General features: G+C 50.7%; 1 protein-coding gene across 1 annotated transcript in view; it reads right to left on the bottom strand.

Annotated features, from left to right (window-relative positions):
* USP9X (ubiquitin specific peptidase 9 X-linked) overlaps nucleotides 1-21710 on the bottom strand; it is a 1542050-nt gene that overhangs the window by 184029 nt on the left and 1336311 nt on the right. The window contains exon 37 of the mRNA XM_078658291.1: nucleotides 17889-18114. Within this exon, the coding sequence (XP_078514417.1) occupies nucleotides 17889-18114 (226 nt within the window). The remainder of the gene's footprint in view (nucleotides 1-17888; nucleotides 18115-21710) is intronic.

Raw genomic sequence — 21710 nt, 5'->3', positions numbered from 1 at the left:
AGAGCTTTCTTTTCAGACATTTTAAGCTTGAAAATCCAAAAAACTGAGTAGGCACTCAGGGAGACTCCCTTACACACGAAGTGCGGTGACAATCTGAGGAGAACTGCCTGAGCAGGGAAGGTTCTAGAGGGTGAGGACAGCTGATTGGCTGAGGCTAATATTTCAGGTCTTCTTACATAATGATGTAGATAGGCTGCTAAGTTTTGAGGCCTAGTTAGGCCTTTAGGCTTTTCCAGCCTACTACAAGAAATTTTAGGCACTGCTATTATATATATTTTATTTACCGTGGGACTCCCGCCTCGACGACGGGGAATGATTCAGGCATGTGAATCTATGAAAGATACCCTAATACTGGATAATGACACCACTAATCCCCACCCCACTGAACTCTAAGGTCGAGGAGCTTGCCGACAGTTTCAACACAGATTCATAGCTGCATATGGACACTGGCATGGACACCCCGAGGGCACGCAGGGATGCCGCCTGCTCAGGGAGACGCTCTCCCCCTTACAAGCAAGTACACTGGTTGAGGGATGGGTAAAGCACTCTGCTCAGTTGGGGAGGCGGGCAGTTGAAAGTCCGTTAGGCAGGGACGCAGGGAGGGGGGGTTGGGGAGAGGGTTGTTGTGGGTTTTTTTGTAGTTTAGAGTTGGAACAGTATTTTGCAGGAGAATGTCAGGCCCCGATCTGTATCTGCCCCGAGGGGGAGGAGAGTAATGTCAAAAACACTGCCCCAGTGGGGGCATCCACCGTCCCCCTGCATTACCATGTACACATTGCCTATGACATGTGCACCTACAGATACCCCATGCTACCAGTAGTTCCGGATGGCTGACTTACCTTTGAATGGTGGAGGCGCCGCAGACACCGAAAGTGTGCATCCTACCCTGAAACTCATGTCGTGGAATGTGAGGGGGCTGGGGGACAGGGTGAAACGGGGTTTGGTCCTAGCAGCGATTAAGAGGCAGAAGCCCACTGTAGTGCTCCTGCAGGAGACTCACTTCACGGGGGGGACTGTTAAAGCTTTGGATAGAAGGGGGTACAAAATGGTAGTCCACTCAGCATTCACGTCCGGTTCCCGTGGGACCGGAGTCCTGTTACGTAAAAACGCACTGTTCATCCCCCAGCAGACCAGGACTGACGATCAGGGTTGCTTTGCCGCCCTGCAGGGGCAGTGGGAGGGGAAGTGTTTTAACCTAGTTTCAGTGTATGTCCCGCCAGCGCTGCACTCGGTGGTGCTCCCTAAACTGGGTGAGTTTATCTTCTCTCCCAGAAGGGGAGGTCATCCTCGGTGGGGATTTCAATGCAGTCGTAGACGCCCAGCTCGACAGGTTCCCGCCACCGGCCACAAGGGGAGGGATCCCCCGGCTCCAACAATTCTTAACAGCCATGGGCCTTGTTGACATTTGGAGACATTTCCACCCCGCTGATCAGAAATTCACTTATCACTCAGCAGTGCATGGCAGTCTGTCTAGGATCGATCATTTTCTGACACTAGGGGGGGGACTCCACTGGGTAGGCGGAATGGAGATTCTTCCTAGGGGGATCTCAGACCACTCCCCACTGACTCTTACACTTTCCTCCCAGGTGCCGACTCGTCGGCGCATATACCTTATACAACCTGCTTACCTCAAGGTGCCCCAGATTCGCAAAGCTCTGAAAAAGGTCACGACACAATATTACGCTGAAAATATCCACTCGGTGGACTCTGCGGAGGTCCTCTGGGAGGCATATAAAACGGTTCTGAGGGGACAAGCTATAAATGCCATCGCGGGACACAAGAAAGAACGATCCCGAGAACTGGCGAACCTGAAACTGGCGTTGCAGGATTCAACTACAACACATGAGCAGCATCCCACCCCTGCTACACTACACACACTTACACTACAGCAGCAGATGTATACGGATCACATTCGCGTACACGTTAAACACGACATGGCTGACACACAGAATAGGATCTATGAGGTGGGCGACAAGGCGGGAAGGATGTTGGCCTGGCTCGACAAACGTGAAGGGGACTCAAGGGGGATCCATAGGTTGAAAGATGACCGGGGGGAGATACACACCAACCCGGAGCACATTGTGACACTACTCGCGGATCACTTCGAACGGATTTATACCCCTGAGAGGGAGGTGACGCCTGCTATGGCCAGGGAAGTGTTGGCCCCAATTGAGGTCAGTACACTGGCCCCTGAGGTGTCTGCTGAATTGGAGGCGGACATCACTGCTGAGGAAATACAACTGGCGATTGGCGCGTTGAACCCGGGTAAGGCTACGGGCCCCAACGGAATACCAATAGAATGGTACCAGGCTATGCCTGAGACCCTTAGTACACATTTGCTAGAAATGTACAGTGAATGCCTGGAAAAGGGTACGCTTCCGCCGGATCAACGAACGGCTACGATAGTGGCCATCTCCAAGCCGGGCAAACCACCTGAGGAGTGCTCTTCCTACCGTCCCATATCACTGCTTAATGCAGAAACCAAGATTCTTGCCAAACTTCTAGCGCTGAGGTTGATACCCCACTTGGCGTCACTCATTCACCCGGACCAGTCCGGGTTCATGCCTCATCGAAACACTGCTCTGAATTTACGCAGGCTGCACGGGGTATTGGCTCGTGCTGAGTCGATCACTACGCAGGCAGTCATCTTGGCGCTCGATGCTAGGATGGCCTTTGACCTTGTGGAATGGGCCCACTTATTTGAAACGCTGTCTCGCATGGGTTTCGGCCCCCGCTTTGTTGCGTGGGTGCGATTGCTCTACACAGATCCAACGGCGCGGGTGGTGGCGAATGGGCATATCTCACGTGAATTCCCACTGGGCAGGGGTACGCGGCAGGGCTGCCCTCTGTCGCCATTATTGTTTGCACTCTCAATAGAACCTTTGGCCACTTTGATTAGGACATCGCCTCGGCTTCAGGGTATTTGCTGGAGGGAGGGGTGGGAGGACCGGCTGTCTCTGTACGCTGACGACATGCTGCTATACCTTACCAACCCCGACAGCGGAATTCCTGCGCTCCTATGCCTCTGTGATGCTTATGGTAAGACCTCCGGCTATACGCTGAACTGGAGCAAATCAGAGGTGTACGTCCTGAAAGGGAATGCCCCGGTCCTAGCAGCGGACTGTCCTTTACGAATAGCGGGCACCTCCTTCAAATATCTGGGCATTCAGGTCACTGCGGACCCAGTGGAGTTTATGGACAAAAACCTGCGGCCCCACGTAGACAGGCTCAAACGTGATGTGCAATTCTGGTCGAGACTCCCATTGACGCTTCTAGGCCGTGCAGCACTCTATAAAATGATGACCCTGCCTAGACTCCTGTATGTTCTTGAAAATACTCCCTTTCCGGTGGCCCCAGGATTCTTTCAAAAGATATCAGCATTGGTAACAACCCTCTTATGGGGGACCTTCCCAGCACGTATAGCCCAATCCAAGTTGCATAGAGGGTGGTTTGACGGCGGTATTGCCCTTCCCAATATCACACTGTATTACTGGGCGGCACACCTTAAGCCTATTAACCAATGGATCCATGCTCCACAAACTGAGCCTGCATTCCGGGCGGACAGACTGCAATTGGGCACCACCACTCTTCTGGCCCCGCTGTATGACCGACGTAAAGCGCGCAAGCTCGTGGGTCCTACTAGACTGACAGTAACACTCTGGCACACGGCCACGGCGGCCCTGGGCTGGAAGGGTAGGATCACCAAATTAACCCCGTTGTGGGACTCTCGGGTCCTCGGTTCCCTGAGGAATAGCAAGGGATTCTCGCACTGGGATACAATAGGCATATCCACCGTGGGCGATCTGTGGGACAGGGGAGGGGTCATACCCTTCACAAGACTGCAAGAACTGTATGAACTTAATGTTAGGGAACTTTATAGATACATCCAGATCCGACACGCACTCTTGGTAGCGCTTCCCGCGGGTACGGACCTGCCAGAGTCCTCCCCGTTGGAGGACCGCCTCCTTACTGATTTCATGTTAGAGCGAGCGACATCTTTCACATATCGCAAACTGATTAATAATCTACCAGACCCAATGCTTTCCCTGAAGGTGAAATGGGAGGGGGACACGGAAGAGATGGATGAGCACGAATGGAATGAGGCGTTGGCCTCGCCCAAGGAAGTAGGCATCTCGGCACGACTGAGGCTCGTGCAATTGAAAGTTCTTCATAGGGTGTACTACACGAGGACTATGCTACACCGTATAGCCCGAGCCCAACACCCCTATTGCCTTCGGGGATGTGGGGAGGAGGGAACGTTTTTCCACACCATATGGGACTGCCCCCACATACAGGACTACTGGAGACAAATAATGAGAACGATCTCACAAACGTTGGAGCTATCCCTAGTGCCAGATCCGAAGAGATGCCTGTTAAACGTGTGGGCACCTTCAGATATCACTAGACATGGGAGAATTTGGGCAGCGGTGGGAATGGTAGTAGCGAAACGAGATATTGCGCAAAGGTGGGGAGTGGCGGAGGTTCCTACCGTTTCGACCTGGTGCCTCAACATGGATAGAATAATGATAACCGAGAGGGCGGTGTACACCAGCCGCGCATGCCCGGGGAAGTGGAACAAGATTTGGTCCCTGTGGAACAGTTACAGGGGGGACATCTGTGACCCTTTGCCAGAGGAGGACTTAGCGGAGTCGGATGAGGAAGAGGTGGAGGGCTGAAGTGAGGCCCACCGGGGGAGGATGGGGAGCTACAGGGCGGGATGCGTAGCCGCACTTAAGAGAGGGATGGGGTCGTGGGGGACTAAGAACCATAGCTGAGATAGGATCCATACCTTACCATGGGGATGGTGGCTGGGGGTGATGGATGAACTACTGGGAGTGATGCTTGGGGGTGCATGGGGACGGGGGCCAGGATGATTCAGTGATGTTGCGTATATGACAACGTGATTACTCCTGCCTGTTCTTCTAAGTTTCGGTTGTTTTTGTGGGGGGGGGGGGGGGGGGGGGGAGAAAATGTAAAAACCAAAAACCTACTCTCGCGAATGTACCTTCGCTTAGACTGCACCATTTCTTGTGCGCGGCGGACATGATGGTAGTTTCACCACGAATGTAAGATTACCGGTGGGCGCATTCAATGTATTACACTAACTGTTACGGCGGCCAGCCCACTGGGTTGTAGGCATTTCGCAGTGTACATTAAATGTGTAATAAAGGTTTTTGTAAAAAAAAAAAAAAAAAAAAAAAAATGAATAATGTATATACAGATAAGCAGGCAACACTGACATGTTAAAACTTTTTCTATAGTGGATTGTGAATTACACAAAATATTCAAATATTTGAGTATTTGTTTGGTGTATACTTGTTTTTGTATTCTTGTGTATTGTTTTTAGGTCCAAATCATACAAATGGCTTGGCCCTGGGGTCCCCAACTACCAAAATTACTCAGTGGGGGTCCTCTGATTCCAGTACTGATTCAGAGTGGGTTCACAGAAACCAAAAGGTTAGGAACCGCTGTCCTAGAAAAGCACACCTTTGCTTCCCCACCCTTGAATTTCCGCAGTATTCTCGGCTACTTAACTGGCTATTCAAGCCCCCAACCTTTGAAGCAGTTACTGCAGACGTGATTAGGCTGTTCCTGCACTGGGCATTGTTCCTACAGTCTGAAAGTCTAAGACCTGGGGGGTGAACAGCTATTTAGCCAATGCATTCTAACTTTTGTCCTTTACCTAGTACGCACCGTCTCCTTTGCCACGATTTAGATAAACTTGCTGATAATATTAAAGTATGTGGGTATTTCTCTAGATTTTTAGCAGGGATGTATTTTGCTTGTGTAGGACATTGTAATTTTGTTGATTTTTAGGCCATGGTCATCAATTTATTGATGTTTTTATTGTATTTTTATGATTGCTGATGCTAATCGAAATAAAGAGCTAATGAATGAATGATAAACCTGCTGCATAATCCAAGTGGACATGACAATGGTAAAGCTCTGCAGAGTGATTTGCGAGATGGCATTAACTTGACGAAAAACGGATTTCCACAGAAATTCTGAAATATTTCCCATACTGTGTGGATTCCCTTTTATATCATGCATTTTGTGCATTAAAAGCTTGTTTTATCTATCTATCTAAATATACACATGGATACATGCACACACTTATACACACATATCCTATCTATGTTGGCAGTATAGACTTGCCTGATGCATCAACTAATATTTTATCATTAGAAATAACAAACCTTATGTAATGTGCAACAGTCGGGTTCAGTGACATCGGCTTATTTAGACCAGAAATTACGCCCCGTTTCTTAAGCCATCACTGGATGATTATTGAATAGTCGAAATAAGGCAATTATAAAATTGAAAAAGGACTATAGTAAAGCAACAAAACATTTTCTTGATAATGGCGAATATCTCACTTTAAAACACACCCTGTTTAACAAAACAAACCTTAAAAACAAAGCACTGTAGCACGGCCAGCATTGACCACGTTATAGTGCTTTTTTGCTTACTTTAAGCCATGTTGCACAGCCGCCCGTGCTGCTTGGCAACATCTTTAAAAAGCATTAGTAATGCCAACAGGTATTGCATAGGTGAAACATATTGGCTTTGCCTGTGCTTTTTTGGTAAAGCCATCTTTCCTAAGGAAGATTCCACTGGCACTATCTTTCCCCTGAGGTGACAACACTGCACGACGATTAGTAGTTTGTTTTACTGTTTGCTAGTTATAAAATTGGGGAGACGATAAAAAGTAACGGCCAGAGCTGCCGACTTTGGATCTCTGGAATCAGGTTTTGAGTCTCAGCCTTAGCTGAACATTCTGTAATTCAGGGTAATCACTTAATCTCCCAATGCCTTAAAAAAACACATACACACACACAAAAATGAATGAATCTTTGTTTAATGTAACTGGTGCTCATGTAAAGCGCCCTAATACCTTTGGGTCGAGTTGGATGGAGATATATATATATCCAGGATCCCAAAGAACGACCGCGGGGGGCCAAACAAGGGCACATACTCCAGTTGAAGATGCAATACAGAAAATGTATTTTCTTAGCATGTCAGGATATATATATATATATATATATATATATATATATATATATATATATATATATATATATATACACACACACACACACACACATTAGAATTAACACCACCAGTGAGAATGTCTTTTCATACTAAGATTGGCACTGTTTCCAAAGTGCCTACTTTGACCTTCCCTGGAGGCTGTGAAAAGCTTTCCAAATACAGGTTATCCCCATGAAGCATTTTGAAAGGTGGGAAATCTTCAAGAGACACACTGTGTACCGTTTGTCTTCAATCAAGGCAGAATCATTTGTTGTTTGTGTGCAAACGCCACAGATCCAAACTATCACATGCCTTCTCAACCTTTAAAAAGACACAAGGGGGCGTGGCCAAGATGGCGGCGAGGAGGGACGCTTAGATCCGGGCTACTTGTTGCCGCCCACCAAACACAGCCACAGCTAGCTTCCACGGGGGCCTGACCGACACCTCATGGCTTCGAGGAGCTCCTGAATTTGCATGCACACACTCCGGTGGCAGAGAATTGCGGATTGCCCGGGGGGTGACAGACAGTGGAGGGCGCGGCCTGCCAGCCATGCGCCGCGCTGCGGCAGCGGCCTCACGTAAAGGGCGGCCCGGCTCAAGGTTGTCGAGGCTGGCTACAACTGCGGGGTGACAAGCGGGCAGCGCACCAACACCTCGCCAGCAGACCACGTCTTCTGCGCCTGAGAGGACCCGCATCGGAGGTGGTCCTCCGCTGCAGCACTGGGAGGCACGGGACATTGGCGCACCCCCAGCAGCCCGCAGACTGATGTGGCACCGATTAGCCAGACGCCGCTGCTGAGGATTCTCACCCTCATCACGAGCTGTAGCTCCAACTCACGGCTACAGGTAACGACGGTTGCCGCCTGGATTGGGAAGCGGCCATACCCAGCGGGCCCCTTGATCGGAGTCGAGGACTGAGAACGGTAGGGGCAGACACTGCCTGGGCTGCTGCATTGGGCCGGAGCCGCCCGGCCCCTACGGCTGTGGACAGAACCTAGCTGGCGGGCTGAGACTCAGGAGTGGTCGGGGAGCAGAGGTAGAGGCGGCAGGACGTGGGGTGCGGGGTGAACATCTGGCCCCTTCCCTGCTGCTGAGGCTCTTCCCCGGCCCGCTGCGCTGCGACGGCCGCCTCGCCTCCCCTGCCTGCTGCGGGGGACAAGCACCGCTGAAGTTAGAGTGACTTCAGACTGGTCCTTCGGTGGGGGGGGGGGGGGGGGGGGGTGAGGGGGGGCGTGTTATTGGCCGCCCCCAATATTGCAGTGCTGCCCTTGGGCCCCTTGGCCTGCACAGCCGCCATACCCTTTACCGCGCTTACATAGCGCTGGAGCGATGGAGGTCAATGGACTCCCACCAGCGGGGCGGAGAGAGGGAGTAGCATTGGAGGATTGCGCCCTGGGTGCCGTTTTAGCGAGGACAGCCTCGACTAGCCTGCAGTGGACATCCACCCCCTGGAAGGTAGCAACGGCCCCTGGGAGCGGCGGGGTGCTTTGGTTGCGCAGATTGCATAGGGACGCCTCTCCGCATCTGAGATCAGGACATAGCAGACGCTTCCACGTGCCTATAGCTGCCCTATCGCCTTGGTGTTCCCTCCAAGACCCGGGTATCCACCGGTGGGGACCAGGCCCACCGCGGCAGTGACAGCGGGTTGTCAGCCCTAGGGAAGCATAGAGGCCCCCCGGCGGCGCGTGCGACGGGAGGCGCGCTCGAGCATGTCCACAGCTAGGACATGCAAGCAGAAGCCCTTACAGACCTCTTTGCTAGACTTGCCCTACTCCTAAGACGTCGACTGTCGCTCCCAAGATGGCTTCCCAGCATCAGTCTCCCGGACCGCAGAGCGAACCCATCACCAAGGATTTCCTAGAATCCCTCTTCAACACCCTCCGGGCTGATATACAGATGCTGAAAACGGACCTTACCGCCGAAATAAAAGATACGTAGGGACGTTGACGGAGTGGGAGAACGGGTCGCTACACTGGAGGGCAAACAAGACACTACTACATCGGAGGTAGCCGCGTTACAGCAAGAGATCATCCGCCTCCAGGACCAACATTTGGACATCCAATTGCATAAGGAGGACTTGGAAAACCGGTCTTGTAGGTGCAACATTAGAATCCGGGGAGTTAAGGCCACTGATGACACCAAGGATCTCTTTACATTCACAACGGGCCTCTTCCGACACATCTTGGGAGTCTCCGACAATACGGACATTGTCCTCGACAGGGCGCATCGCGTGGGGCCCCATGCGCTTCTACTGCCCCCCGGCAGACATCTTAGTATGCCTTCAAGACTTTAAGACCAAGGAGGCTATCCTATCACGAGTTCGAACTCTTCATCCCATTTCTTACAATGGGCACGCTCCGGTGCTCTATCAGGTCCTGGCCCTGCTTACCCTACAGCGCGCCGTCAATTTCGGCCAGTGACTGAACACCTTCACCAGCAAGGTATTTCGTATTCGTGGGGGCACCCATTCTGCTTGATATTTCGCTTCAATGATAAACTGCATCAGATGTGCTCTCTCGTTGAGTTGTGCCGCCTCTTGGGTTTGGCGGCCCCCACGGATGATGATGATGCCCGAAGCACCACCTCGGGGCCCGAGAGCTCGCCCTCTGGGTGGCAACGCCAGAGATGGCGCCGGCGGCCTAGGAAGCTGACTGCAGCAGACATGGCAAAGGGGCAACAGGATGCCCTGTCCTTGGCCTCGGAGGCTCTGGCTGGGTCTGGCTAAGTAGATATCTGGCCAACAGTGCTTCTCTGGTGTCGGCCGTGGTTCCCTGACAAAGGTGGACGGCGGGAGGGGGTGTACTCTACTCGGTTGGTCACCTGTGACCCCACTATGACGACCTCCTGGCACCTCCGGGACGGCAGACATTACCTACGGACCTTGTTTCTGCTCCTTGTTTCCCCATTCTTTGTTGTATTTTGGACTTTGCCTGGGGCTATGCCCCGCACAGGGGTTTTGTTTATGGGCTTCCTCGTCCACCTTTTTTGGTTGTTTGCTGGGTTTTCTACCTCCGGAGGCGTCCTCGGCCCACGTTGCTGACACTCCTCTTCCCCTATTACCGCAGGGCAATTTGCACTTACGCCAAACCCCATCCTCTGATGTCAGTAGGCCCACTTAGAATCCTTACGCTTAACACAAAGGGCCTGAACAACCCTATTAAACGCAGGGCGATCCTCAATTATCTTGAACAGTCCAAAGCAGATACATGCCTCCTACAGGAGACCCACGTTCTCCTCAAAGACCATTTTAGATTGAAATCCCGAGCCTTTCCCATTCAATTCTTTTCCTCTAAGATGTCCAAGTCAGCCTGGGTCGCTATATTAGTCTCCAGATTCTTTAAAGGCAGGGTACTCTAAAAGGAAGCGGAAATTAAAGAACGCCTGCTAACCTACCAATTTTCCATGGGTGGGATTACCTTTGTAGTGGGTTCCATATATGCGCCCAATGAAAGCCAGGTCAAATTTCTTCTCCAAGCCCTTCGAGACGCCGCTGCCACGGCGGATTGCCATTTGCTGCTAGGAGGGGACCTTAATATTGTTTTTGACAACGACATGGACAGGTCCTGCCAGAGGACACATCAATCGGGGGTACTCACTTCTACAAGACGGGCCTGCCTCCAAGATCTGGGGCTGATTGACCCCTGGCGCTTGCTCCACCTTCGCACCCGTAGCACACCTTCTACTCTGGAGCTCACAAAACGTACGCGCGGCTAGACTACTTTCCCTGCTCTTCCTCCCTTCAGGCCCTTGAGCGCAGTGCTGAAATCCTGACTGCCTCCCTTTCTGACCACTCCCCCGTTCTGGCTACCTTCCTCCTGCCGACTTCGGAGAGACCCCTTAAGCATTGGCGCCTGCGCGATACACTACTCCATTGCACCTCAGTGCTGGAACAGATCCAGAAAGTTATTGCGGGCTACCTTGCCCTCAATGCTAACCCCGACACCTCGCTAGCTACACAATGGGGAGCGTTAAAGGCGGTCCTCAGAGGGGAATTCATTGCTATTTCTGCTGCGGATAACAAAGAAAGGGAGCGTAAGAGAGCAGAGCTTACCCAGAGAGTGGCAGAGTTGGAGCAAATGCACCAACGCACTGGGGCATCCTGTGCATGGCGGCAGCTTTGCACCGAACGCAAACACCATGCGGCCCTAGACCAGGACAAGGTCGAATATGCAGCGCTTAGGCTTCGCCATTCCTACTACACTGGCGGTGACAGATGTGGCCGCCTTCTAGCCAACAAATTGCGGGAGGCTAGGCAAGAGCAGGGAGTCCACACAATCCTCACACCACAGGGAGAGCCAGTCTCTGACGATGCGGCAATTGCAGAAACGTTCTGAGACTTCTATGCTGCTCTCTACACCGGAGATCCCCTGAACGCTCAAGCCAGCGCTGACTATATAGCTAAGGCATGCATGTCCATACTCACACAAGCCCAAGCCGACTTTGATAGGCCGATACAGATGGAAGTGGTTATCTCCGCCATCTCGCGCCTTAAACTGGGCTAATCCCCTGGCCCAGGCCGCTACACGGCAGCCTTTTACAAGGCGTTCTGTAGTCAATTAGCCCCCATTTTGACGGCGCTGTTTAACACCTTTGAATGCGCGGGAGCCATCCCTGGGGAGATGTTGGAGGCAGCGATAGTAGTCATCCCCAAACCAGGGAAGGATAGAACGAGCTGCGGTTGCCTACAGGCCTATCTCACTGTTGAACATTGACATTAAACTGTATACCAGCATCATTGCGACCCGATTGGCTCCATACATTGGCCCAATTGGTTGAGCCGGACCAAGCGGGCTTCATTCCGCAAAGACAAACTAGCGATAACACAAAGCGCATCTTACATCTGCTGGAGCGGGCCTCTCGCACAGAAGGGGAGTATATGTTCTTCGCCATATACGCGGAGAAGGCCTTTGATAGGGTTCACTGGCCTTATCTAGAAATGGTCCTGATCGCGGCGGGCGTTGGTGAGAAATTACGGTCCCGTATCTTGAACTGCTACCCCTCCCCTTGGGCAACTGTCCGGGTTAATGGCCACCCGTCCTCTAGGTTCCCTATTGAGAGAGGCACCCGACAGGGATGCCCCCTGTCTCCCCTCCTCTTCGCTCTATATATGGAACCCCTAGCCCTTAGACTCCGGCAACATCCCCTTATATCCGGGATCAAATTTGGGGGAGATATTCACACTGTTAGCCTCTATGCTGACGATATTCTTCTTTCTCTTTCTGACCCGATCACTTCTATGCGCGCCCTTTTTGTTGAATTGGATTGCTTTGGGGTCTGGTTTCAGGATCAACATGGATAAATCCACTGCCCTTAATGTCTCTCTCTCTCACCGCCCACCCTCGCCTATTTGAGGGAGGAACACCCGGTGGTTTGGGCCTCCAATGCAGTCCTTCACTTGGGAATCCAGCTAGCTCCCACACTCCCTGCTACTGTGGAGATTAATTAGTCTAGCCTACGCACGCGTATCCTTGCGGCACTCAATAGATGGAAAACCTGCACACTGTCCTGGCTAGGTTGCGTTGCGGCTGCTAAAATGACAATCCTCCCTCAACTCCTGTATCTCTTTCAGACCCTTCCCCTTCGGCCACCCCGGGGTTGGATCCAGCAGACGCAGGCGGACCTCTCGCGCTCCATCTGGCATGGGGGTAAGCCGCGTTTCCGACATCAAATCACAGCATTGCCGCCTGAGCATGGAGGGGTGGGAGTACCCGACATTCAGCTTTATTTCCACGCTACGTAACTCAGATATCTGGTGGAGTGGAGCCGCCTGGAGTCCGAAAAGCACTGGCTGTTCCAGGATCAGGCAGTAGCGGAAAGGCCCTTTCTTAATAAATCCCATAGACCCCCGAACCTGTACGCTTCATACATCACTAGTACGATACTGGACTCTTGGGACCATACCAACGTCTCCCACCAGCTGACTACCTTCCCGTCCCCTCTTACACCTCTCTTCGACAACCCAGAATTTCACCCCAGCACGATTGCTTCTGCCTTCCGGTTGTGGCGATCCTCCCCCTGCAGATCACTGGGCCATTTATTTGATTTGAATGGCATTATATCCTTCTCACAGCTTAGGGAGGAATATGGTCTTTTAGAATAAGAACACTTACCTTATCTGCAGATCCGGTACTGGGCACTACACCCAACGATCAAGCCACTAGCACAACGTCTACTAACACCATACGAAAAGTGGCTAGTGATACGCACCACTGATAAGAAATGGATATCGGATATCTACAAAATGCTGCTGGCCAATACCATACACACATACAACGCGGGTCGCTCAAGGTGGGGGAGAGATCTAGGGAGGACGCTAAGCCACAAGGAGTGGGAGGGTATCTACCATAGGGCAAGGCATTCAGCGTACCATATGGGCCTTACAGAGACCCTAACCAAGGTCGTCAATTACTGGTACTATACCCCTGAACGCATTCATCGCTTTGATCAGCGTCGGAGTGATCGGTGCTGGAGGGGATGCGGGGAGGTGGGTACCTTAGAGCACATTCTTTGGAGCTGTCTAGCTTTACAATCCTCGATAAGGTGGACTTACATTTAGACACGCAGCTCCCACGCTTCCCCTCATAACATTCTCCTGGGCCTTCCTAATCCGCTAACATATCCCCTTAAGTCACGGAAAGGCCGGCTGATTGCTATTGCCCTAGGGGCAGCGATACAGAACATCCTAATACACTGGCGCTCTACTCAACTTCCTACGCATACCGGTTGGCTCCAGCGACTGTGGTCTGTGCGGGGCATGGAGAAATTGACTTTGACATTAGCTGGCAGAGGTACTGAATTTCCAGAGTTGTGGCAACCCTTCCTCACATTACTGGTGTCGGAGTTCCGAGAATTAACGTGCCCTCGGTATTTGCAGCTCCTCCTCCTTCCGGAAACGCAAATTCCAGACGCTACTTCTAAAGGGACACGTCTTTCCATGCGATGAGCACTAGCCCATGTTTCCCTCCCCTTTTTCCTTCCCTTATTTTTTTCCCTTATTTCCCCCTTTTGATTGTTAAGGTGGGCGAGGGTGGGAGGAGGGGGGTGGAGTGGGAGGTGGGACCTTTTTTTCTTCCTTGTTGGGGTATGTTTTTGTTATTTTCTCGGTATGAGGGCCTGCTTCATGCCCTTACCTTTGGTAATACTGATCTTTGTGACCTTGTGGTCTTATATGCATAGTTTTTATGGAGCCGAGAGCCTTGTTTCTTTGCATTGTCTGCCTTCAAATTAACCAATAAAAAGATTTAAACCATAAAAAGACACAAGACTATCATAACCCAAACATAATTCTATAAACAACCATTTGTATTTTTGGGAGAATCAGTTGTCAAATTTGATGTACAATGCCATGCTAACTTGGACACACTGAATCTTTGTGCTACAGAAAAGAGGAATAGGAAATAGAAAATCTAAATATGACAAATCACTTACGATCTTTCTCTAATCCAGTCATTTGTAGTGCTGTGTTAAATTTTATTAGAACTGCCTTATTAATCCGGAAAAGGTATAAATCGCGATAAGGAAACAGAGAAAATTCTGCCAGGAAATGGCCACTTTTCAATTGGAACTCAGATCCACTGCCCCCACCCACATAAAGGGACATCTTCTGGATCCTCTGTTTATGAACTGGGAGGATATTGTGGCCCACACCCCCCTCCTTGTTATCTGGACGGATCACTACCTGGTGCCATTTGCGATCAGACGTCTGACGACTAAGAGATCGGTACCTGGCAGCAAGATAGCGGTCTATAGGAGGTGGGGTTTTTTTTCGCAGGGATTTTTTTAACAAGGCCCTGGGGCAGGATGGCCCGCCAGGGGGCAGCGATGCGGAATCAGCCTGTAAAAACTTAGATAGATGCATCACGGAGGCTCTGGACTGCACGGCCCCATGGGTTAAGAAAAAACAGTTCAGAACCCAGAAATCGGCCCGTGGTATTCAGAATCCCTGACAGCAGCTAAAGCTGGATGTAAACGGCTGGAAAGTATCTGGAGGGTAGACTACTCAAAGCAGGGGAAAGAGCTTTATAAAAAGGAGCTAAGGAATTATCACACACTAATTAGGAGGGCCACGGCGGATCATTTTTTAGAGAGAATTGAGTCAACCAGTAGCTCAACCTGGGAGCTCTTCAAGGTCTACAAGGAGCTAACCTCCATCACTAGCTTAGCAGGACCGGTTGTGGGTTCAGAGGGGCTCTGCAATCAGATAGCCAAATGTATTCCACCTTCCTGGAAGCAGCAAGGGCCGGAGAAATGGGGCTGGAAGATGGAGAACATGTGGTGGAAGGAGGAGGGCTGAAGGAATTCTTGATACACACCCCCCCCCCCCCGGAACAAAATCTGTAGCAGTATTAAATCTGGATCCCCTAGGGACCCGGCTCCTCCGAAAAGGTTAAAAGGGAGTCTGGAATGCCTGGAGCCTTTTATAAGGCACCTGGTGGCGACTTCCTTTGATACTTGCTGCGTCCCGGGATGCTGGAAGGAAGCCGTGGTCTTGCCGCTCCCGAAGAAACCACACCTTGGGTTAGAGCGTCTAGACAACCTACGCCCTATTTCCCTTTTGCCATACTTCGCAAAGGTGGCTGAAAAAGTGGTGAATATACAGCCAACGGCCTACATTGAGGAACATGATCTTCTTCACCCGACCCAGTCCGGCTTTCGTGCCAGATACTTGACTGAATCGGCTCTGCTTTTTGCCACTGAATCCATCAGACAACTTGTGGATGCTGGTCAAACGGCGGCCTTAATCCTGTAGGATTTAGGTGCCGCCTTTTGTCACTGTAGCCCACCACACTTTGGTGCAATGTCTGAAGAAAGGCGGGGTGTACGGTAGTGCCTTGGACTGGTTAAAATCTTTGTTGGGGCGATGCTTCCTGGTAAGACATGGCAAACACTACTCCCGGGTCATCAGGTTGAACCAGGGAGTGCCGCAGGGATCGCGACCCTGAGCCCTGCCCTGTTTAATACCTATGTTGCTCCCATGGCGAAGATTGCGGAGAGGTTTGGGATCAAAGTCGTATCCTATGCCGATGACACTCAGTTGGTGGTCTCCCTAACCCAGGCACCGGAGTCGGCTGCCTCCAGCTTCAGGGCATGCATGCAAGAATTGGCTGCATGGATGGCTGATAACTGCCTGAGGCTGAAAGGCGACAAGACGGAGGTGGTGGTGGTGGTGGTGGTGTCCCAATTGTGTGGTCGTCGGCATGGTGGCCCCAGGACCTGGGGGTGACACCCACGCCATGTGCACAGGCAAAAAACCTGGGAGTTTGGCTGGATCCTAGCCTTTCTTTCGACTACCAAACTAGGCGGGTGGCAGGTACTTGCCTGGGATTTTGAAGGTCCTGCGAAAAACCTTGGACCTACTACCCATGGTGACTAGGAAGACGCTGGTCCACGCGCTGGTTACATCTCGCCTAGATTATGGTAATATCCTGTATATAGGCGCTCCAGCCAAATGCTTGCTGCGACTACAGGGAGTGCAGAATGCAGCCGCCCGCTTCATTTTGAGGCGCCCGAGAAGGTCATCTGCCACGGCAGCTCGGGCGGCGCTTCACTGGCTCCCGATTAAAGAGTCGCCTTTAAAGCACTATGCGTCTGCCACCGGATTCTGCAGGGAAAGGCCCCTTTGTACCTAGCTGAACTCGTGTCCCCGCATATCCCTTCACGTCAGCTGAGGTTGGGTGGGGTAGGTTTGGTATGTGTTCCTGCTATTAAAAAGGCCAGGATGGGTGGCTGGTCCTTTTGCCTACTGGCGGCTAAACAATGGAATGCCCTCCCGATGGAGCTCCGGATGGAGACCCAGGAGAGATGCTTCATAAAAAAATTAAAAACATTTCTCTTTCCTCAAGGTTAGATCGGGTATGGCTTGGGCTTGTGTTCTGGCTGACTCTACCGCAGCACGGGGACACACTGGCATTACTGTAACCATGGCGCTTTACAAATGGACATATTATTTATTTAAAAAGGGCTTTAAGCAATCATAGGGTATAATTTTATCATGATATCCTTGGACTGATACAGAATATGGACTTTACGGATAATCATGTTTTGAAATTTTATATGTTGTTTGGATATATTTAATATGTCTAAAATGCTATATGGAAAGTTTTAAGATCGTTTTTATCATTTTATCTATGTGCTTTTATGATTCTTATGAATCAAATAAAGTTTTTCAAACGAAACAACACATTATTCTGACTGTAAACACTCTGTAATTTATTTTGTGTTAGATTTCAATAATAAGTTGTAACACAAAGAGGACCACCTGGAAATGTTTGAATGTCACTGTTCTTCTGCAAGATGAAATAGCCAGATAGAAAGCAATTTTAGAAGTTGGAATTTGGAAGAGTAAAGTGTCAAGGAATGCCACTCGCATCCATTACTAACAATTTAAAAAATGCAATCCGGTTTTGATTCTGACTGTTCCCGAAGAATCTTCAAACTGCACAATTTAAGACAAATGTCAAACATGTCAAAATCACGCTTGCTTAACTTCTACGTTAGCGTATCCTTGAACAGAATCATTAGTCTTACACAAAATGCAGAGAGGTTCAGTTTCAATCACACAAAATCTGATATATGTAAACAGCTTTAAGTTGTGATATGGAAATGTTGTTCGACATGGAATTCTTACAATTCAAACAGGTTACATAAAACTGCTTTATACTAACTTTCAGCAACCAAGGTTCTGCTCTCTACATTTTCTCTTAAGGAAGCAAACTAATTTCGGGCTAATATCAGACATGCTTTAAGTTTAGTTTTTGTCCTGTAACCTATTTCAATGTACACTTTTTTAAAAGTATAATTAGACACAGATGGAATGTACAGAGACCATTTTTTAAACAAAATGTGTGCATTATTACCTGGCTTGCCGGTCCGGTGGAGGCAAAAGGTGACGTACAGGGTCCATCTTGCAAAGAAAAATGTGCAATAAAAACTACCAGCTTCGCAAATGCACCTCTGACTTCTGCACTGGGGCACTCCAAAAGGTACTCAGAAAAGCGATTTGGAAAGGCAAAAAGAACATTGTGTGCAAACCAATAGCGTACATTCTTGCTATGACGAAGAATGATGCACAGTGCATCATACCTATGAGAAAAACAGAAAATGTAATTCTTCAGTAGATCGTTGCACAGAGGGATAGCTTTTTTACCACACTAAGCAGAGTATATTTATTCCACACAGTGAACGTAATCAAATCACTAGATTAAATGTATAGATTATGTAATGGCAAGGTTCATTATCAAGGCATGATTTTCTTCAATAGTTTTCTCTGAATGAGGGTGCGACCAGGACTGGGAAGCAAGGTTTGCCCTTCACATTTAACACAGCTTTTTTGCTTCTTTTTTGTCCCAATAAAGAAGTTTCTTACCTTCGGTTACGATCTATCTAGTGGATACTCAAACTGCAGATTCCTCACATTGTGAATATTCCCCAAGTGTCAGACTGGATCCACAAAATTTTATAGCAGTACTCCTGCATGCCGGCAGGTAGTGCTGTGTTGCTCCGAGTCCACATTGCTACGCTCTGGAAGTGAAGAGCGGAGCAGAATGCACAAGTTACTTACCTTCGGTAACAAAATATCTGTAAGAAACAGTAGTTAGTGTTAGATTCCTTACCTTAGAATATCCCCAGGCGTTAGACTGGATCCGGAAAGTTTTGCGTAGCAGTACCCCTGCTCGTCGGTAGGCGTAGTCTGCGTCTCCGCGTCCATTGTTGGCCCCGGGATGACGTCGGAGGTCTTAGACGCCACCCTCGCGCGCTGACATCAGTTCTTATACACAGCTTTTCCACGCCAGAAACGCAGAGCCATGATAAAAACCGACACTGGTGCCATGAAACTAGGGCCTTCAAAGGGAAGAATCTTAACCCTAGATATCGGTTCGCAGAACGGGGAGGATGGGTGTGGCGGTTAGGAATCTAACACTAACTACTGTTTCTTACAGATATATTGTTACCGAAGGTAAGTAACTTGTGCATCTGAAAGAAACAGGTTTGTGTTAGATTCCTTACATTAGAATAGATACCCCAGCAATACCAACCCCTGTGGTGGGTCTGCGAACCAATGATCACATCAGAAAGTCCTGGAGAACAGAACGGCCGAAAAAGCCATCTCTCCGGACTTGGCTGTCCAGGCAGTATTGTCTAGCGAACGTGTGCAGCGAGGCCCACGTAGCTGCCTGACAGATGTCCTGCAAGGGGACTCCCCGACCCAGGGCAGTAGTAGCCGCCGTGGCCCCAGTGGAATGGACAAGCAGCCCCACAGGAGGCTCCTTTTTAGCCAGTGAATAACACACCTTAATGCACAAAACAACCCATCGAGAAATGGTTCGTTTGTGCACCACCCGTCCCTTCTTAGCGCCCACGTAACCAACAAAGAGCTGGTCGTCCAACCCGAACTGGCGTGTGCAGTCCAGATAGAATGAGAGCGCACGTTTTGGGTCCAGACGGTGGAGCCTCTCTTCCTCCGTTGAGGGATGCGGAGGCGGAAAGAAGGTGGGCAAGGTGATGGACTGCCCAATGTGAAAGGCTGTAACCACCTTGGGCGGGAAAGAAGGACGCGTTCTTAAAACAACTTTGTCCGGATGGACAGAAAGAAAAGGAGGCTTAGAAGAAAGAGCGTGGAGCTCACTCACTCTCCTGGCAGAGGTGATGGCAACCAGGAATGCAGTCTTAGGAGTAAGAAGACGAAGAGGGCAATTGTGAAGTGGCTCGAAGGGAACGCACATCAAATAAGTCAGAACAAGGTTGAAGTCCCACTGAGGCATCACGAAAGGAACAGGAGGAAACATGCCCTTCAATAATCTATTTACAACAGGGGGCTTGAAAAGAGAAGGCTGATCAGAAAACCTTAAGAAGTCTAAAATGGCCTTTGATAGTGCCCAGAGCAGAGCCCTGCTGGGCAAGAGAAAGAAGAAAGAGGAGAACCTCTGAAAGGGGGTCAGAAAGTGAATCCACAGCCTTTGCTGTGCACCATGCCACAAATTTGTTCCACCTGCAGGCGTATACCGATTTCGTGGAGAGGCGCCTGGCTGCCAGAAAGACATCACAGACTTCAGGAGGCAAGTCAAATGGCCTTAACTGCCGCCGCTCAATCTCCACGCATGGAGGTGGAGACTGGACAGGTTCGGGTGGAGGACCGTGCCCTGCTGCTGCGACAGAAGGTCCTCCTGAAGAGGCAGACAAATCGGGGGATCGACTGACATGCGGAGTACCTCGGGATACCAGTATCTTCGTGCCCAGTCCAGAGCCACAAGGATGACTTGGGCCCGGTCGTGCCTGATCTTCTTCAGCACTCTGGGCAGAAGTGGAATAGATGGAAAGGCGTACAACAGACCACAGTTCCACTCGCGACGAAAAGCGTCTCTGAGCGAGTGCCGCCTTGGAAATTCCAACTCGCAGAACTGATGACATTGGGTGTTCTCTTCTGTGGCGAATAGATCTAACCAAGGCTCTCCCCACTGCTGAAAGAGACCTTGCGCCACCTCCGAGTTCAGACGCCATTCGTGATCCATCATGCATCGACGGCTGAGTTTGTCCGTCCTGGTGTTCAGGGAACCTGCCAGGTGTTGAACTACCAGGGACACGCACTGGTGTTCAAGCCATTGCCAGAGGGACAGAGCCTCCTGACAAAGGGTCCACGACCCCACCGCGCCCTGTTTGTTGCAGTACCACATGGCGGTGGTGTTGTCCGTGAACACCTGCACTACACATCCCCCGACAGAGGGAAGGAAGGCTTTCAGTGCAAGCCGGATGGCCCGCAGCTCCAGAAGGTTGATATGGAGCCGGGACTCCGCCGGAGACCAGAGGCCTCTGATCTCCCGCTCTCTCATGTGGCCCCCCCCATCCCAGGAGGGACGCATCCGTCACCACTACGTGCTCCGGTTGGGGGAGGGAGAGAGATCTGCCGCTGACCCAATCGCGGTCCGTGAGACACCACTGCAACTGTCTCGCAGTGCCTTCTGAGATCAGAATGTGGTCGGACAGGTTGCCCTGATGCTGGGCCCACTGAAACTTCAGGTCCCACTGGCGTGATGCAGCAGAAGGATGCAGGAGGCCATCAGCCCCAGAAGTTGCAGCGTCTACCTGACCGAGACTCGGGATAAAGGCTGAAAGATCGGAATCAGAGCCTGAATATCCCGAACCCGCTGTTAGGGAGGATAAACCCGAAACTGCGCCGAATCCAGAACCGCTTCAATGAAGAGGAGCTTTTGAGAGGGACACAGGTGTGACTTCGGCATATTGATGGAGAACACCAGCAGGTGCAGGAGGTCGGCCGCAGTCTGGAGGTGGCTGACGACTGTATGGGGCGAGCCCGCCTTCAACAACCAGTCGTCGCGGTTGGGGAAGACTGACACCCCTAATCTGCGCAGAGGAGCTGCGACCACCGCCATCACTTTCGTGAACACCCGAAGGGCGCTGGTAAGGCCGAAAGGGAGCATGGTAAACTGAAAGTGCTCCTGGCCTACCGTGAAGCGCAGGTAACCCGGTGGGCCGGCAGGACGGGGATGTGAAAATATGCGTCCTGCAAGTCCAATGCTACCATCCAGTCTCTGGGGTCTAGGGCAGCTAAGACCTGAGCCAAAGTCAGCATCTTGAACTTCTCCTTCCGGAGGAAGCCGTTGACATTCCGCAGGTCCAAGATAGGACGTAGGCCCCCTTTGCCCTTCTTGTGAACCAGAAAG

Source organism: Lissotriton helveticus, chromosome 8 (genome assembly GCF_964261635.1).
Source record: "Lissotriton helveticus chromosome 8, aLisHel1.1, whole genome shotgun sequence".
Classification (NCBI taxonomy): domain Eukaryota; kingdom Metazoa; phylum Chordata; class Amphibia; order Caudata; family Salamandridae; genus Lissotriton; species Lissotriton helveticus.
This window is presented reverse-complemented; position numbering and strand designations above follow the sequence as displayed.